This window comes from Dermacentor albipictus, chromosome 9 (assembly GCF_038994185.2).
Source record: "Dermacentor albipictus isolate Rhodes 1998 colony chromosome 9, USDA_Dalb.pri_finalv2, whole genome shotgun sequence".
NCBI lineage: Eukaryota > Metazoa > Arthropoda > Arachnida > Ixodida > Ixodidae > Dermacentor > Dermacentor albipictus.
This window is the reverse complement of record NC_091829.1, coordinates 130,728,207-130,746,890: the sequence shown is the minus strand read 5'-3', so window position 1 is coordinate 130,746,890 and position 18,684 is coordinate 130,728,207. Positions and strand designations below refer to the sequence as shown.

Below are 18,684 nucleotides of genomic sequence, written 5' to 3'. Positions count from 1 at the left end.
CTCCCACGCAAATTTTGAGCATAGCTGTTTAGATGTTTTGAATTTGGGATATATATTGTGGCAAAAAACTTGATTTTGAATGACAAGGTCCTCTCGGCGGTGGCGCTGAGCCTCTGTTGGGCAGCTCAGTTATTCATGCTGCTAAACTGCTCAGTGGCAAACAAAGCATTTCCACTGGTTGTGCCACTCATTGTACAGAAAGAAAGTGTGAACGCGGGAATGTGTGGCGTGCGGAGCAAATTCTCTAACGGTGGTGGCACAGGCGAAGTAGCGCATGCACATCCGAAGCCCATGCCAGCGCTTTGTTTCCAAAGTTTTCGCCGCATGCCTGGCTGCAGCCCTTGAGCATGTCTCGTGTGGCACTCCACTTTCCATTTCGCAACACTCTCCTCTGCTTTCCTCCTTGTGCTCTCTCCATCTTTCACCTCTGTGTTCACTTTTCCATCTTTTGCTGTGTTTGTTCACTCGGTTATGAGGGACACCAAGAGATGTTGACGTTCACCGCAGGGGCAGGCGCCTAAAAGCTGCGCTCTAAAATACCAAAGTAAGGCTGCTATTATGGTTTGCGAAGACGCGCTGTGTTTAAACAAATCTAACATGCCCCCCCTTTTTTTTTCAAGAAAATGGGTTCGAAAATTGCCTGCGCATAGTCGGATACGAAACCAAAATCTAATTCAATCTAATTCGCAACCGCCTGTCATCAGAGCCGTCAGATGCAGAGTCATCGCCATCAAGATACGATGACAGCACGTTTTGGTGAAAGTTGCTGTTGCTTTGTGAATAACTTTTGGAGATACCATGCTATCACAAGGGGGCAGGATATCTACCCTCTCCCCCTGCACACTCATCTCCTCTACCCTTGCCGTGACTGCACATGGCTGTCCATACATGGACCATGTGCCGTATCTTGGAGGTAATGTGCAGCAAGTGCAAAGGCCGAGTCGGGACGGTTGGTCCCTCGACGTCCATTGTGTTCTCGCATGTCTAATTTCGGTGTAATCTCAAGTTTCTGAGACACGATGTGAAGTGTTTTTTAGCATTGTAGCAGCGAGTTCGTGGTCATTGAGTGAGATCTGCTTGAATTAGCCAGAATGTGCGTGACACCAATAAAACTAAAAACCTTACTTCGTGTGGTTGTAGCATTGATTTCGATGGCAGATAAACAACTTTCTGGCGAAGTTGGGCCCTTTATTTTTTTTTCAGGACCAATATCTGTATCTTTTATACTTTTCGTTTTTAATTTTTGAGTGCTGCCTGATGGCTGCAGGCACTAAGCACGATCAGACATGGCATCCAAGATTTACGGTCCTGTGCAACACACGCAATTCTTGGATGCCGTGAGCCACGCTGATGCATCGCTCTCGCGTGAAATCTGCACCGCACGTGCTGGTGCGCATAACCTTGCAATTATGGCTTGACCTTCTTGTGATTTGTTACTAAGTGTTTACTGAAAAGATACTATCCACAAGGAATGTTCTGGGAATTTGTGAAATTGTTTTTACTGCTAAAGCTTTTAAAACCTCAATAAGAAAATTTGCTTGCTGCAAAAAATTTTTCCCTGCAAGTACAACTTTATTATATCAAGATTTGATTGTATTTCTAAACATGGTTGCTCTAACCTTTGTGCTTGTCATTTGTGGCTGATGACGACGACATGCCCCTTTAATTGTGATAGCTAACCTACAAAACAAATTTCCCTTTCATGAAGTCAAATTCTGAACATCTCATTCGTTCTGATCGTGAACATTGAGGATATGCTATATTTTTTTTAATAAATAGGGCGCATGGTACATTCAATGCACTTTTATTTTCTTACTTTAAACCTGCAAAAGCTAGGTACGTGCTATGATTGTGTAAACATAGTAAGCGATAATGCTATAATGTTTTTGTTACGTGTGGCTTTAGCAAGCGATAACCTGTGATAAATTTTAAAGACGTTTCACGAGAAAAATTTTGGTAGGCTTTATCAGGGACACAGTCACAGTATGGTGTGTAAAATGACTTGTGCATGCTGCGAAGGGCATATCAACACTAGGGTACATAAATGGCGTAACAAAATTGACAAGTTATATTTATTCACACATTACAGAGCTTACATGCCTAACATGATACAACTAGTGCGGGTCAAATAGTGTTTTTTTTTTTTTTCTATCACGCTTGCCCATTTGGTTTACAGAGAATATTTGGGCACTGGGGAAAAGAAATGACTCCCCTCCATGGCCTGTGCTTCTCTTGCCCGCTACACTTGTAGAGGATTCAGGCTGTTGTGCTTGCTTCAATCCTGTGCTCGCACTCCCTTTTCACAGATGGTCATGTTCCACTGTGGGCAAGGTCCGAATTTCTTCATGCTTTTTAAGGACGCTACATGTCAAATGCAAGAGGCTCATAGCTGTGCAAGTGTGAAATTTCGGCAGTGAATTGCACACTTGTAGGTCTTGCTCTCTCCCACTCGGATTGACAAGCATGCTTCTTTGTTGTGCCTCTTTGAACACCGAGCGAGAAGTCAACTTTAACTCTAATTAAGTCATGCATGATGCAATAGCGACACCATCTTTGAAATGATACATGCATAATTGATAAATGGCTTCTTTGTTCAACACTGTACCACAGTAAAGTGCTTTGATGGTAGGGTGGAAAATAAAACGAAAATAGTATTACTTGTTTTCATTACAAGCTGTTTTAGCAAGCGACCCTCTCTGATAAACATTTTGATGCGAAGTGTCTAAAATCAATGTAGCACAGGCAATTCGCTCTTCTAATAAGTGCATCGGGGAACATAAGTAGAGCAGTATGCTGCTTGAGGTCTTGTAGCCTTCCACAGCAGGGATTGTATGCCAGAGACAACTATTGTAAGGAAAAGCCAGGATAAAAAGAAATTCGAAAAATTTTAGCTCAAGAAATCACGAGGCAAATGGCAACTTTGTCCTTGGCTCACGCCTTTGTATTCTTGCAGTTGTTGTGCACGAGTTGAATTGTGTGCTTTTTAGGTTGCATGCGCCTCCAAGTAGCCACGTATGCTGTCAACACAACTCGGAAATTAGGATGTACAGAATTGTGTGTGGACCATAGTCAAAGCTCAGGGACACGCCTGTGAAATCGGCTAGGGCCTTTTAGGAACACCTGCGAGAGTGCTCACAGCAGGCGCTATGGTGAACATCGTCGTGATTGAGCACACCAGAAAGGTGAAGCAGGCAATGCAGATGCATGCAAAATATGCAGGACCTTTTGAGAATGGCTTGACGTGAATGAGGTGTACAACATATGAACGAGGCTCAGCTTCACTGTTTGAAAGGGTTCTCTATACATTAAAAACTGGCAGTCACTTCAGCTTGAGCGAATGCCGAGTGCGAGACCGCTCAAGTTGGTATGAACAGTCTCATAGCCGTTGTAGCTGAATACATAAAGATATCGTTTTTTTCTTTTGCTGCGGCTTTCCATACTCGTCGCACCTACATTCTGTGCCAGTATTTGTCAGCGTATAAGCAATGAAACTCTGTTATTAGTTGTGCATTACTTTGTCTTAGCATTCTAGCTTTGTTGCTTATTTTAAACTTATGCAACATTTGTGGCATTGTTAACTTATCTTCAGGTCATGGGACGTGTCTGTACTTGTGTGCAGTAAAAATTTCGTCATGAGTGAGTGCTTGTATGTGCCCTCAATCATTGTGTTTTGTTATGCTAGCACCCTAGCTTCCCAATGATTTCTTTCCTTGGGCCCCTGAAAAACAGTTATTTTCTTGTGGTAACCATGCTTTGAAACCTACCGAGACAGGTCACATCTTACAGGCAAACTCCAGCATGTGATTATATTTCCAAAGCATTCACATCACTCTCCTTAAGCCGGTCTGAGAAATAATGTTTGCAAGAATTGTTCCAGATATTGGTCGGCCACAAGTGTTGGCCAATGTCATACTTGGGGAGATTTATTTTAGATCCCAAGCATCTCATGCAACGGTACCAAGTTATACATTTATGAATAATCAACAGCAAAGGCACTTCTAACATATTGCGTACTGGGGTTCATTTCTGACAAGGCATTTGCAACGTACAATCTAGAATTGAAACAAACTTTAGGCACTGGCATGCTTAGTCTTCTGAGCAGGCTTTGGGACTTGTCAATCTCATTCTCTGGAGGCCTTCTTCTTCTTGGTCGTGCAGGAGTGCTTTGCTGTCATTGTTGGGGGCCCCAAGGAGTCTGCTGAGCTTCTAACCGAGAAGTTTGACTACATCTTCTACACGGGCTCCACTAATGTGGGCAAGCTCATCTATGCTGCCGCCCAGAAGCACCTCACACCAGTTACCCTTGAGCTGGGTGGAAAAAGGTGGGTAGCACTTCTAATCCCAGCTTCACGGTACATAAGAAGGACTTAAATTTTTTTGTGTCCCCGTGTATTCCTCTTGTCTGCGTCTCTCGCGCTGTAGCTACCATGAAGCTTCACCAACTCGCCCAATTTTCCATATTATTGAATGATTTCAGTGCCAAGCCCAGCAAGCTTTTTTGTCAGTGGCCAATATCTAGTAAACTTGCAAAAAATCGGGCTGTCTGAAAAAATGAATGCATGCCTTTTACTGCCCAAGGCCTCAAATTGTCAGTCGCGTCTGAAATAACCCTGAAGACCTGCCAATGCATTTATTAGGCGTATCAGTGCTCATACTGTGATAGGAGACGGTGGCTGCACGCGCGCATGATTATGAAATACATACCGTGTCCCGTGACAAATGCCCCCTTCCCAATTTTGTTACGTTTCACCGTGTAACACTACTATACTGAGACAAAGCTGACTTTCGGGACCCTGCATTATGCAACGTGTTGTGTTTTCCGAGCTCGAAGCCATTGGCGAGGATTACAAAGGTAGAGTCGGTGCCGTTGCTAACAGCAGCGAATTTCTTAAATAAAAAACTCTTCACCAAACAGCAAGAAGCTTGGTTGTGAAAGTCGAGGCAGCTAGGCCTAGCGTTGCCACAGTGGTTGCTCCAAGCGGATCTGCGTGCGAGAGCGCTGGTTCGAAGCAGCAAGATAATCAAACGGCGGCGGGGGTGGCTTCGATTAATGCAGTTTTGCACCTGCGGTCATGGTAAAAAGTTCGGAAAATCGAAGGGTGAAGGTTTTGTGTGTCCGGAATTTCAGACGTTCTTATAGATTGACTCAGTGGGCGGGGGACGCGGCGGTGACACGAAGGCATCTGAATTATAGCACAGTCTGAAAAATTGAGCGTCTGGAAACTCAGTCATTGACTGTATATATACAGTTCAACCCATTTATAGTGAACTCTATAAGTCTGCGAAAAGTGGGCATTGTATCAGTACTTCGTTATATAAGGATTCGCCGTTAAAGATGCTCAAAAATTAACTGCATTACGGCTGCACTTAGGTTGAGAAACCAGATTTTCAACTTCATTTTTGTTCCCAGTGTGCTCTCACACTTAGCTGCAAATTTTCATTAGAAATGTCCATCTAAAGAGTGAAATGTGGCGTTATAAAGTGCGGGTAAATCACGTTGGCGGGCTAGCATGTGTAAACATGACGGAATGAGGACGTAGAAAGAAACAGACATGCAGAGACAGCGCTGTCTCCGGGTGTCCGTTTCTTTCTACATCCTCGCTCAGTCGTACTTACACATACTATCATGGGTCGTATAGCTCTTTCAAAATGGCGCCAGGTTCCGATCACCTGTCATTTCAAAACTGCAAGTGCAGCTGCCATTTTTTATTCAAGAGCCTGTGATATATTTGACTACCAACAGGACATGACTGTATTCTGCACAAGAGAGTGAAGCATTCTAGTCAGCCGGAAGCGTAAACTCCGGAAACTGCTGTGGCATGCCGCCATTCTGCAAAGGTCATTGACGTCATGGTCTCCGCATTACTACTGCGCATCAGCCCCATGCAAGAACCGTAAAATTACATTAAAAAAAAAGAGATGTTTGAATGGTAGAATGTCGCCACAAACCGTAATCAGCAATCGGCAATGCGTGAACGAAGTGCTGCGGAACTGTGATCTCCTGATAATGGCTTAGTAACCATCTATCCTTTGCCATTGTGTGGTGGCAGCGTGGAGTGCAGGGTCCTTGCCAACTTGGGCTACGTGATTATCGACAGTAACGACCAGAATGCTTGAGCGGCCGTTCTTCCTCTGGCAGAAAGAGATTATAGATGGTTGTTCGAAATAGTTGAAATAGGCGTAGTGCACGTGGTTACTGCACAGACAATTGTGCGGATACCAGAGTACAGTCATAGCGACACACAATATCGCACCGGCGCATGTGCCTGTACACGCCCTGCGCCATGCTGCTTATGCTGTACACCTCCTCCCCGGAAGAGGTCTTGAAAGCAAGCGACCTTCTTCATGGCTTTCGAAATCTGAGCAGGACGGTAGCTCGGTCATCTCGAAAGCCGTATCATTGTCACTCAGGGTTGGACTGGAGCGGGGTGCATGCTTCTGTGCTTTAGAACTTTGCGTGTGCCCTCTTTTTATCATAACCAGCTTCGACGTGTTTGTTCTAACAGTACGACGATATAAAAAATTTTTGTTACGTCTGGAAGCAGTTTATTGCGCAGGGTTGGAAAATCCTAAATGCACTGAAATGAGACCATTGTATCTGGGATCATTATAAGTGGGTTCGACTGTATACGCATAGCTGAGTGTGGATGTAGGCCAGTTGGTGATTCATGCTTTTAGGAAGTTAGCGCAAGCAAAACACGAGACATGAAGAAAGGGACAACACAAAGCGGTGTGTTGACCTTTTCTATGTCTCGTGTTTTGCTTGCGGTAACTTCTCAAAATCATGTATGGGCATATATATGTCCAGTAAAATCTCAACCCTCGGTAATTCATCCTCTGGTCCTGGCAGGTGTAGGCATCAGGTGAAGGGTTACTGACCCAAAAATATGAACGCGAAATAACTGGTAGATTCTATTGCTGCGAGCACATAGGTGTCATATGTAAAGCATGAGTAGGAAATGCAGCTTAGAGTGAATTTCAATTTAATATTGAAGCTCTTACAACTGACAAATCTGAAAGCAATATAGTCATCAGCATATATGTAAACTATGTTAGGTCACGAGTTTCGACGATCGATATTGGTGACTTGCAATGGCTTGTCTCACTGTTCCGCAGACATTTCAGCACTGTTTGCATGAAGTGCCTTGCACCGACTACACATGGAGAAGCGTATGTACCCTATGTGCACACTTAAAGCATTTGTACAAACTTGTTAGTTGTTAGCCTTTACGGACTAGCAGGTTACCAAAGCCGTGGCCGGAAGAAGCAGAGCTTGTGGCACCATTTTGTGACGATTTGTCGGACACATCTGAAAAATTATTTGTGATGTCAGTGTTGCTTGCGAAGGAAAATCAAAGATATGGCACTTTGACGATTATCTGGCTACCATTGCTTCACATCAGCAGTTGGTAAAATATCTAAGTTGAAGTGCAGTTATGTCTCGCTGCAATGAAATTGATGGGCTGCATGAAAGAAATTCGTTGTCGAGATGTTATCAAATACATAGGCAACATATCAACTGCTGAAGCAAAAAAAAAAAAAAATGTTTCAAAAATTGGTTAGTTTGGCCTTTGCCTTTGACCATTGCTTGGTGAGCCTAAAGAAGGCAGTAAAAGACAAACCAGGTGCTTGCTTCAGTGAGTGAAAAGAAATGCTCCCAGTACAATAGGAACTTACGCATTTTCACATTTGTAAAACTGCTGCTTTCGTGCATAGTGTGGGCATCACTATGGCAATTGATGACGGCGTTATTTCGTGAAAGAAAGTCCCACCCAAGTATCACGTCGTGAGAACAGGACTGGAGAAGCACAAACTCCACAATATAGAGAATGCCCTGAATAACAACTCTAGCTGTGCATGCTGCTGAAGGCTGAACTGGCTGCGCACTTGCTGTGCGAAGACAAAACCCAGAAAGTGGCGTCGTAACTTTTCGTAAAGCGCGAGAGAGGCGTTCGTTTAGGACAGACACGGCTGCTCCAGTATCAATTAGTGCAACGGTAGGGACGCCGTCAACAGTAAGATCGACAACGTTCGAAGGCGACAATGGAGGACTTGTACAGATCGATGGTGACGCAGTTCTTGCCTCCTGAACTGCGGCGCTTAGTTTTCCTCTTGTGTGGGTGAAGGGCGCCGATGCATGGGGGACAACGAGCGGCGACGCGAGGAAGGTGAACGACGTGTAAAGACAGGGCGCTCGGCTGGTGGCCTGTTCGATTGCCGACTAAAATAAGTGTCATGGAAAGGCTGCACATTGGCGTAGGGAGGCGACTGCACAAACTCATCAGAGCGCAGCATGCGGCGGCGGTAGAGTCGTGCAACGTGGCCGGGAGTACCGCAGGCATAACATATGGGCCTGTTGTCTTGCGTGCGCCAAGGATTAGTAAAGGCAGGAGCAGGTCGATGAACGGGACTATGAACGGCTGGTGGCGGTCGAGGATGTAGGGCAACGAGTGGTTGACGAGGGGGCTGCGCGGCGACGGATGCGTAAGTAAGCGGCGCGGCAGCAGGGTACTGCTGGTGCTGCATTGGTAGAGCCTCAGCAACTTGGTCTTCAATAACCCGCCGGAGCATAGGAGCGAGCTGTGTAGGAGGCTGTTGCGGCAGCGGCTGCTGTAGCTCAGCGAAGGGTAGCAAAGAAAGCTGACGTGCAACCTCCTCCCGCACGAAAGCTTGGATTTATGTGAGCAAGGAGGAACGATCAGAGAAGGCGTCATGGAAGAGAGGGCCTCGTCAGCCACTGAGGGGCGCCTAGTCAACTCGCGCTGCCTCCTCAACTCGTCGTAGCTTTGGCACAAGTTTATGAGCTCTGCTACAGTGTGTGGGCTCTTGGCGATCAACATTTGGAAAATGTCATCGGCGATGCCCTTCAAAATGTGCTTCAATTTGTCATTTTCCGGCATAGACGCATCCATACGTTTGCATAGGTCGAGAACCTCTTCAATATAACAGGTGAATGTTTCACCGGGTTGTTGCACTTGCTCTCGTAACCGGTGCTCGGTGCGCAACTTGTGGACGGCAGGGCGACTGAAAACTGCAGCGAAACTGGTCTTGAAAGCGGACCAGGACTGAAAGTCAGCTTCGTGATTCTTAAACCACAGGTGAGCCACTCCCGCTAGGTAGAATATGACGGCATTTAACTTGGCGGTATCATCCCATCGATTGTGGAAGCTCACCCATTCGTACGCAGCCGACCAGTCATTGACGTCCTGTTCATCCGTACCGCTGAAAACCGCTGGATGGCGTTGCGGGACAGCGCCAGAGCAGGCAACGGGGGGTGGCGGCGGCGTCGGCTGGGGAGAGTCAGGCATGACGGGAGGCAGAGTCCGAGACCAGAGTTCCAGGGTGTAGATGTTCTTGAGTACCCCGCACCTCCACCAATTGTAATGGGTGCACTGAACAGTTCCGATGGTAACGTCTCTTCGTAACCAAGGAGGCAGGTGACGCAAAGCAGGAACAGCGGGTAGCTCGAACGGCTCGCACTCGTGCCAAGCACTGGCGATCCGGCTGGCCCACTGGTTGCACAGCAGGCATGGAAGAGACGATCTGGCTGGCCTTGTTCCTGTGCTCTTCTTCTTCATTACAATGCCAACAAATCTGCATAGTAATGTTTTTGAACAATCTGACTTGCAAAAGTTAGAACTAGAATAGGGATGGAAGTGCTGCACCAGCCTGCGCCAAAACACTTATTTTGGATGAAGATGCCAAATTTAGCACGGTGTGCATGTTCAGTGGCAATCGCACATGTGCTGGCTAGTACTTAGCCCTGCAATCCAAGCCTAAGCAATGAGTCTCAGCACCGGCGTCTTTGGAGTGTGGGTGTGTTTGTTGGCAAAATTGTATTTTTATGCGAAGCATACTAGCCGCACAACCACGCCCTTCCTTGCTGCGCCGCGCGCGGCCACGTAGCTACCATATGATGTCATAACAGCTGCAAAAGCGGAGGCTCAACTCGTGCGCTCGCTTGCGGCCGTGTAGCTACATAGCCGGGTCTCAGCTCGTGCGCTCGCCTGCGGTCGCACAGATGGTACTGCGGCCTAACTCCTGCTCCTCCCGCTATACCAGGTTGCCAATACCGCTATACCTGTGGTATAGCGGTATTGGTAGCGGTAGAGCGTATTTATTGGTTTGAAAATAAAGGAATCGGCAGAGTAACGCATGAGTTGTTTCTTCGTCTAGCCGAACCAAATATAGCCAAGCAACAGCAGTTCACCAGGCTAAACAGTGGTTCAGCAACTAAAATAAAGGCTAGGATGCTTCGCATCCTGGGCTTAACCTTAGCTAAGCCACAGCCATTTTTTGTTTTTGCAGCCGCAAGAAAAGGAAAACTGTTTTGTGCTATACAATGCATTACGAATGTTTTATACAAGTGTTATGTGTTTGCTTATATGCGGACCAGCTAAAGATGGCTTGAATTAGTGCTCATTTTAAGGGTCAGCCAAGAAGGAAAGCCTCGCTAAATGAATAGGGTGATACAGTTTGCTCAGTGTATAGCTCATCAGTTTCGTTATACATTTTAGCACTCACTTTCATGCTCTGTTGGTACATCTGCATCATTTAATGGGCGGACGCCGTGTGTATGCTGTTCTGCATCTATTTTGCACATATGCACCGCATCCAGTTATCGGGATGATAGTATGACACGCCAGCAAACGAGCTGCTGGCTTTCCTGAAACTTCTTGGTCACAAATATCTAGTGGCAACTGTAATCGTTGCTCAAGTTTGCACAGAGAGCGAGCCAAGCACGTAAGGTTTTGTAATTTGTCAACCTTATTAGCCAAATAGTGGTTGTAATTAAAGGTTAGGTGAAAGCACGAACTTCCAATATTGTGTTCACGGCAACTATGTTGACGACATGACTTGCGCAGATTGAAGCGAAAATGTTCACAAACCATCGTTCGGCGCACAAAGTAGTGACGGTGAAGAGGGCAGCAAAGCTGGGAATGATGAAACTAGTGTTTTATTGGGCAAACCCGTGCCCTCAAGAAACTGGCTACACTCAAAGAACAACGATAGTGGTAGACACAGTCGGCGATCGGCGAAAAATCTGATCTGCTGGTCAAGTGCATCGGCTTTTATGCATGAGTCATTGAAGGTTCCAGACTAGTCGCTGATGCCCGCTTGTCTTCCAGAAAGTTGTACGCAACTCGTGCCATGCATGCAATCAGATTACACAAGCTTTGGTGACAACAAGCAGCAGGTAGAACTATCGATAACATTCGAGAGACTTCTGACACATGCAGGCGCGTTCTGCGCCAAGTGATAATGTTTAACATTTGTTAGCCTGTGAAAAGTGGTTAACCAAAAAAGATAAACAAGTACATGCGTCAATGCCTCCCTCTCAAAAAGCATCATCTCGATGCTGCAAATGTAACAGGAGAACGAAAAACAAAAGGACACTTACAAAATTAACAAAACAATAAAGAAACAAAGTCCAAAGTGACACAGTGCAAAAGAAAAGTACAAAGTTCAGCAATGCAAAGTCCCAAAGTTCGTTGGCACTAGCAGAATGGTTTAAATCACACATGGACTATTTCAGGCCATGAGTGGCGCCACTGTGATAACGAAATGCGATCTGGCATGACCTCATAGTCAAGTGCGCCAATGCATGAGATGATCTTCTAGGGTCTGAAATACAGTGCAGTCCACTTATAACTATACCACATACAGTTGACCCTCGTTACAATGGACCCTGATAATCTGAAAGATTGACCGTTTTATCCAAAGCTTGTAAAATTCCAAATGCCTCACTTCTGACACTTTGGTCGCGATGTGTAACAACGTTATTGCAAGGAGTGAGTGGCAAACAACCAAAGTAAAAAACAAACGAAAGTCTGTTTCACCAAAAACAAACAAAAAGGTCTCAGTTTCACCTGAGAGGCTATGCAAAGTACGGATAGTAGCTTGCTGGTGAAGCAGTGCACTGACACAGTGAAGACAAACAGGAAAACATGACACTCACTGCACCTGTTTGTCTTCACTGTGTCCGTGTCAGTGCGCTGCTTCACCAGCAAGATATGATGATCACTCACCAACTAGCCCATCTTTCCACTTTACGGATAGTAGTTCTATCGGCGGTATAAAGTTGTAAACATTCACTTACTAACTAAATTAACAAGAAGGGTGTCATGCGCGCTCAGGTAAGCATGAACACATCTCGCTTAATGAACATGGAAAGTCGCTGTCGAAACATTGGAGTGAGGAATCTCAGCAGCAGCCGCAATCGAATTGACCTTCGTGCATCTATTGCTTCGATGCGAATGAAATGTCGAAAACAAAGTGCATATAAAGCTACCAGCACTATATGCACACTGAAAATACTGCAGATCGCTTCCAAGATGAGGCTTGCGCGGGCACGCACTTTGTCCACATCACAGATCGCTTTCAAGATGCGGTGCCGGGTAAGCGGCAGACACCAGAGTAGGACTCCCTCGCCTCCCCCACAGTGTTTCAAACTTGAAAGACTTCTTCCACCCTCCCTCCCTTGCATTCACACGCGCAATATTGAGCCCCAATTGTTGGCTGACCCTCGTAGGTAAGTTGCCAGCCTGTGTCGATAAGGCAAAAGTTCGTTTTATACACCTGATTCGTTACAATAATAATATAGGTGGAACAAACTAGGGTTGAAATATGGCCTGTTATATCTGAAAGTCTGTTGTATGCGGGCCCATTGTAAGAAGCGTAGACTGTATAACAATATATCGATTTATAATGATGAGTCGACTTCAGAGTATCAACTTATGCATTAGGGTTATGAGAAAAAAACCCACATATATAATATGTTATTCACTACATATTGGATATATAACAATCGAAATTCGGCTTTTTGGGTGGCATTTCTCATTTTAAATTGAAATGCACGCTCAGATTTTTAGACATCTGTGCATGCATTGTAGAGGAGGAAGCTAGCATTATGTGCACATTGGCTGCATATAGAAATTATGGAAGCTGTAGATCTAAAAACTCCAGGAGAATTTCGTGTCAGCATGGCCTCTATTAGGCTTTCAGAGGTGGATGCATTTCCTGTTGGGATCTGTACGGACACACATCAGTTCTTGCTCATCCTTCTGTGTAACTTCGATTTATTGTCAACCAGCATTTACTCTGAATGTTCAATAAACTTTCATTTGTTATTGCGCCTTATGATTGTCCTGGTCTCTAGCAGAAAGGTGTTCATTTTTTCTTCTGTTATTGTTTGCTAAGTATTATACATATTGCCGCAGAGAGCTCTCCACATACCAGGTATGAGCACTCTCGTGAGGCACCTTTGCAAGCGTCTCATCGCTAAAACCCATTACTCGTCGCATCGCCATTAGAAGAGTGCCAGCATCGCCTCGCACATGGCGATACAGCGCGTTTCTCCCGTGCACGTGCTCACGGCAGCGCCCGAGTCTGCCGTCCAATGAGAAGCCACGGCGTGGCTCTTGGCCTTCAGGGCGCATGAAAAGTGGGTTCGGCGGAGAGACGCAGTTGACTGTAGAATAGGCTCCTGTTAACTCTTCCTTTAAAGTGTGTGAATGCTTAATATTGATTTTCCGGGCACAAGTTCGCCCACAATAAACCAGTGTGTTTAGTGTGCTTCATTGAAGAGTGCTACATTTCTGGGGGAGGTGCGGGGTGTGATTGGAAGTCCCCAGTTCATAAGAGAACGGAGCCCCGACCCTCAGCGATTGGAACCCAGGGAACCGACTCCAGTACACCAGCGCACAAGCCGCCGCATCCGAGGAGACCCACCCGAGTTCGGACCACTTCCTGTTGCTGCAGCAGTGCAGGCAACAGTTACCAGCGACGCTGCAACCATGACCAGCCCAGTGGCATCGTCCCAGCTCATCGTGTACCCACCACACACGCCCGAGTCCTTTCATGGTGATACGTTCGAAGATGTGGAAGACTGGTTAGACCACTTCGAGCGAGTGGCAGATTTGAACGGCTGGGACGAGACATGGGAGCTTCGCAACGTGTACTTCGCGTTAGAAGAGTCAGCGAGGACGTGGTACGTAAATCATGAAGCGACACTATCTTCATGGGAAGAATTTCGGCGACAGCTGCTTACCACGTATGCCAGCACCGATTGGCGAGAGAAGGCAGAGCACGCTGTACAAGCCAGAAACCAGCGCACTAACGAGAGTGTCGGCATGTATATCGAGGACATGTCCTGTCTCTTCACGCACGCGGATCCAAACATGACCGAAGAGCAGAATACGCCATCTGATGCGTGGCGTTAAGCAGGAGCTGTTTGCAGGACTCGTCCGCAACTCACCACACAGTGTTGCTGAGTTTTGCACCGAAGCGACGACCATAGAGAAGGCGCTGCAGCAGCGTGCCCATCACTACAATCGTGATGTCACCAGCGCACCGGCCGATATCCTGTCAGCAGGCCCAGGCAGTAACACCGAAGCACTAAGGGAGCTGGTGAGATCAATCGTTAAGGAGGAGCTTCGAAAGCTGCAGCTACCGGAAGCCACGCCGACAATTTCAACTCTCGCCGCCGTCATTCGAGATGAAGTTCGCCACGCCATTCTGCAACCAGGACGTGAGGAACCGCCTGTTCACCATGACTAACCACCACCCGTACGTCGCGTGCCAACGTACGCTGATGTGTTATGTCAACCGACCGGGCATAGTTCTCCATTCGCGACCCCCCAGCAGCCGCCAGCCTACTGCGCAGTGGACCCCTTCTAGCAGAGCTGAGGCCACGAAAAAGTGACGTGTGGCGTGCACCCGGCCGGACGCCACTCTGTTTCCACTGTGGGGAAGCTGGACACCTTTACAGAATGTGCCCATATCGCAGAGCAGGTCTTCGCGGCTTTACGATAAATGCGCCTTGTCCCCGTGATGGCGAAAGACCCATTGAAATTCAGGACTACTTGACCCGACAACAGGATCCGGCTGCTAGATACCAACACCAGTCCCAATCATCAACGTCTGCACGCTACCGATCACCAAGTTTACGGCCATCCTCGATTTCACCAAGGCGTCGTTCACTGAGCCTATGTCCGTAAAACTGAAGTGAGTGACCTGTGGAGGCGAGGCCGCTGACGTTCGAAAAAGCCAAGATCCTCCATCAAGTTTACCGAGCAGCCGCGACGAACAGAAGCGGATGAATAAGGTAAGTGAATAGAGAATTTCTTCAGACTTGCGCATTACAATAGACGGTCATGAATTGAGTGCATTAGTTGACACAGGTGCCGATTATTCTGTCGTAAGATATGCACTCACCAAGGAATTGAAAAAAAGTTTTAATGCCATGGAGTGGACCCCAGATACGTACGGCTGGTGGGCACCTCATTACGCCCCTGGGTAGATGTACAGCGAGAATCGGAATTCGGGGTTTTTCTTACGTCGCTGATTTTGTCGTGCTACCAGAATGTTCGAAGGATGTAATACTCGGAATGGACTTTCTCCTAATAAATGGTGCCATAATCAACCTGCAGAATTCTAGCGTATCATTTTCTACAAAGCAGGCTATAGACATGCAAGAGTCGGAGGAGCTAGAACACGTTGCCTTGCGTGTTACTGACGATGACATAACCGTGCCACCACGATGCAGCATGCTGGTTCGCGTAAGAAACGAAGCATTCGACGACTCGGAAGGTATAGCGGAGGCCAACGTCGAGCTACTGTTGAAAAAAGGCATTTGCGTAGCACGAGGAATTGTTCAACTACGCGATGGGTGTGTTGATGCATTGCTGACGAACTTCGGAAGTGAATTTCAGCACGTCGCAAAGAACACAGCCATCACCTTCCTGCACAGCGCTACTGCGGTCACAGATGTATGTAGCTTAGCGTCAAAGCTGCCTGCTGTCCAAACTATGCATGACGCCGTAACATCAGTTGCGATCAACCAAAGTCTGACACCAGCCCAGAGAGAAATGATGAAGGACCTTATCAATGAATTCGCAGAATGTTTCTCCACCTCGTCAAAGGTACGGCACACACCAATTGTTAAACACCGTATAATAACAGACGAAGCGACCAGGCCAGTATACCAACATCCGTACCGAGTGTCACCGGTTGAACCAGAGATCATAAAGAGTCAGGTGCAAGAGATGCTTGAGGACGATGTCATTCAGCCGTCAAACAGCCCATGGGCGTCGCCCGTAGTCCTTGTGAGAAAGAAGGACAATACATTGAGATTCTGTGTTGATTACCGGAAATTGAACAGTGTGACCAGGTGGGGTGTGTACCCCCTTCCCCTCATTGATGACACGTTGGATTGCCTCCGACATGCAAAATTTTTCTCTTCATTGGATCTCAAGAGCGCATATTGGCAAATTGAAGTAGACGAAAGAGACCGAGAAAAAAACTGCTTTCGTAACCCCAGACGGCCTGTATGAGTTCAAAGTGCTTCCATTCGGCCTCTGCTGTGCGCCGGGGACATTCCAGCGCATGATGGGCAGTGTCCTCTCGGGTCTTAAATGGCAGTCATGTTTAGTTTACCTAGACGACGTAGTGGTATTTTCTGCAATATTCGACCAGCATGTCCAGAGGCTGCGTTTAGTGCTTCAAGCCATTCGCTCGGCAGGCCTAACCATTAAACCAGAAAAGTGCCAGTTTGGATTCCAGGAACTTCGTTTCCTGGGTCACGTAATTAGCATGCAAGGTACTGCTCCGGATCCCGACAAGACTGCTGCCGTTGCACGATTTCTGAAGCCTACAAACAAGAAGACGGTACGGCAATTTTTGGTACTATGTGCTTATTACAGGCGATTTGTAGAAAACTTCTCGAAAATTGCCGAACCTCTGACGAAACTTACTAAAGAAGACGTACCCTTCATGTGGCATGCTGAACAAGAGGTTGCGTTCAATGAACAAAAGGAACGATTGCAAGCCCCACCAATCCTCGCCCACTTCGACGAGACAGCAGACACAGAAGTCCACTCAGAAGCAAGCAATCTCGGTCTCGGCGCGGTTTTAGTTCAGTGGCAAAATGGGGAAGAGAAAGTCATAGCTTATGCTAGCCACACTCTCTCGAAAGCTGAAACAATTACTCTGCGACAGAAAAGGAGAGTTTGGCTGTCATATGGGCCATCAACAAGCTCCGACTATACCTTTACAGCAGGCCGTTCCGTGCAGTCAGCGATCGCCATTCTCTTTGCTGGCTGGCAAACCTAAAAGACCCATCTGGACGACTTGCGAGGTGGAGCCTCAGGCTCCAAGAATACGACATTACTGTTGTGTACAGGTCTGGAAGAAAACAACAATGCTGACTGCTTGTCCCGCTCACCAGTGGAGTCGACTCCTTCAAAATAAGATTTCCCGTTTCTTACAGCGATGACAGCATCGGAAATCGCCGAGCGTCAACGGGCCGACACAGAATTGCTCCCACTCATCAAACACCTAAGGATACGACGTCCAAGTCCCATGCATGTTCATGAGAGGTTTATCGTCATTTTGCCTTCGAGATCATGTGCTCTACAGGAGAAACTTTGAACGCAACCAGGAAAAATTCTTACTCATTGTACCGTCAGCCATGCGACCAGAAATTTTGGAAGCTTGCCATGATGAACCATCGTCGGGTCACTTAGGTGTCAGCCGGACGTTCGCCAGAATTCGTCTCAGATACTTCTGGCCTAAATTATTAGTGTCGGTGCAGCATTACGTGAAGACATGTCGCGAATGTTAAAGGCGCAAAACACCACCCGTGAAACCGGCCGGCCTTCTTCAGCCCATAGACCCACCAAAGACTCCATTTCAACAAGTTGGAATGGATCTTCTTGGCCCGTTCCCAACATCATCGTCAGGGAAGAGGTGGATTGTAGTAGCGACGGACTATTTAACGTGATATGCTGAAACTGGCTGCCTTGAGCGAGGAACGGCAGTTGAAGTTGCAAATTTCTTCGTTTGTAACATAGTACTGCGACATGGTGCACCAATAGTCGTGATTACCGATCGAGGAGCGGCCTTCACAGCTGATTTGATGCAATGTTTGATGAAGATGACTCACACCAGTCACAGAAAAAGCACTGCATACCATCCCCAAACAAACGGCCTGACGGAACGTCTAAACCGAAGCCTGGACGATATGCTGTCCATGTATGTCGACCTCGAACATAAGACATGGGACGCAATCTTGCCTTACGCCACTTTCACCTACAATACGGCAGTACAGGAGACAACCCAGGTCACTCCATTTCAACTGGTCTATGGCCGCACAGTAACAACCACACTGGATGCTATGTTGCCGGTAGATGATGACAACAACAACCCATACGACGTCGACGACTTCCTACAGCGAGCAGAAGAAGCCCGGCAATTGGCATGGTTTCGTATCCACCAGCAACAACGTAGGGACGCAAGCTACTACAACCTGCGCTGCCGAGAAGCTCAGTACCACCCGGGCGACAAAGTGTGGGTATGGACACCAGTGCATTGTCGCGGACTATGTGAAAAGCTCCTTCACCGATACTTTGGACCTTATGAAGTTATTCGCCGAGTAGGTGACCTGAATTACGAAGTCATCCCTCATGAGCAAGAGCGATCAAAGCGGCACATCCATGCGGAGGTCTTACATGTAGTCCGCATTAAGCCTTACTACGACAGGCAATGAAAACACATCTATAGATAAATTTGTTTCATACGCATTGGGACGATGCGTTTTCGGAGGGGGACTAATGCCGCAGAGAGCTCTCCACATGCAAGGTACGAGCACTCTCGTGAGGCACCTTTGCAAGTGTCTAATCGCTA

The 18,684-nt window shown here is 47.0% G+C and overlaps 1 protein-coding gene across 5 annotated transcripts in view; it reads left to right on the top strand.

Annotated features, from left to right (window-relative positions):
* The window catches only part of Aldh-III (Aldehyde dehydrogenase type III), a 224,632-nt gene that overhangs the window by 61,728 nt on the left and 144,220 nt on the right, over positions 1-18,684 (top strand). For all 5 annotated transcript variants that reach the window (XR_011508491.1, XM_070525383.1, XM_070525379.1 and 2 more), the window contains one exon: positions 4,159-4,322. Coding sequence is in view for 4 of the 5 variants with exons in the window: in XM_070525383.1 (XP_070381484.1) it covers positions 4,159-4,322 (164 nt within the window). In the remaining variant the exon portion in view is untranslated. The remainder of the gene's footprint in view (positions 1-4,158; positions 4,323-18,684) is intronic.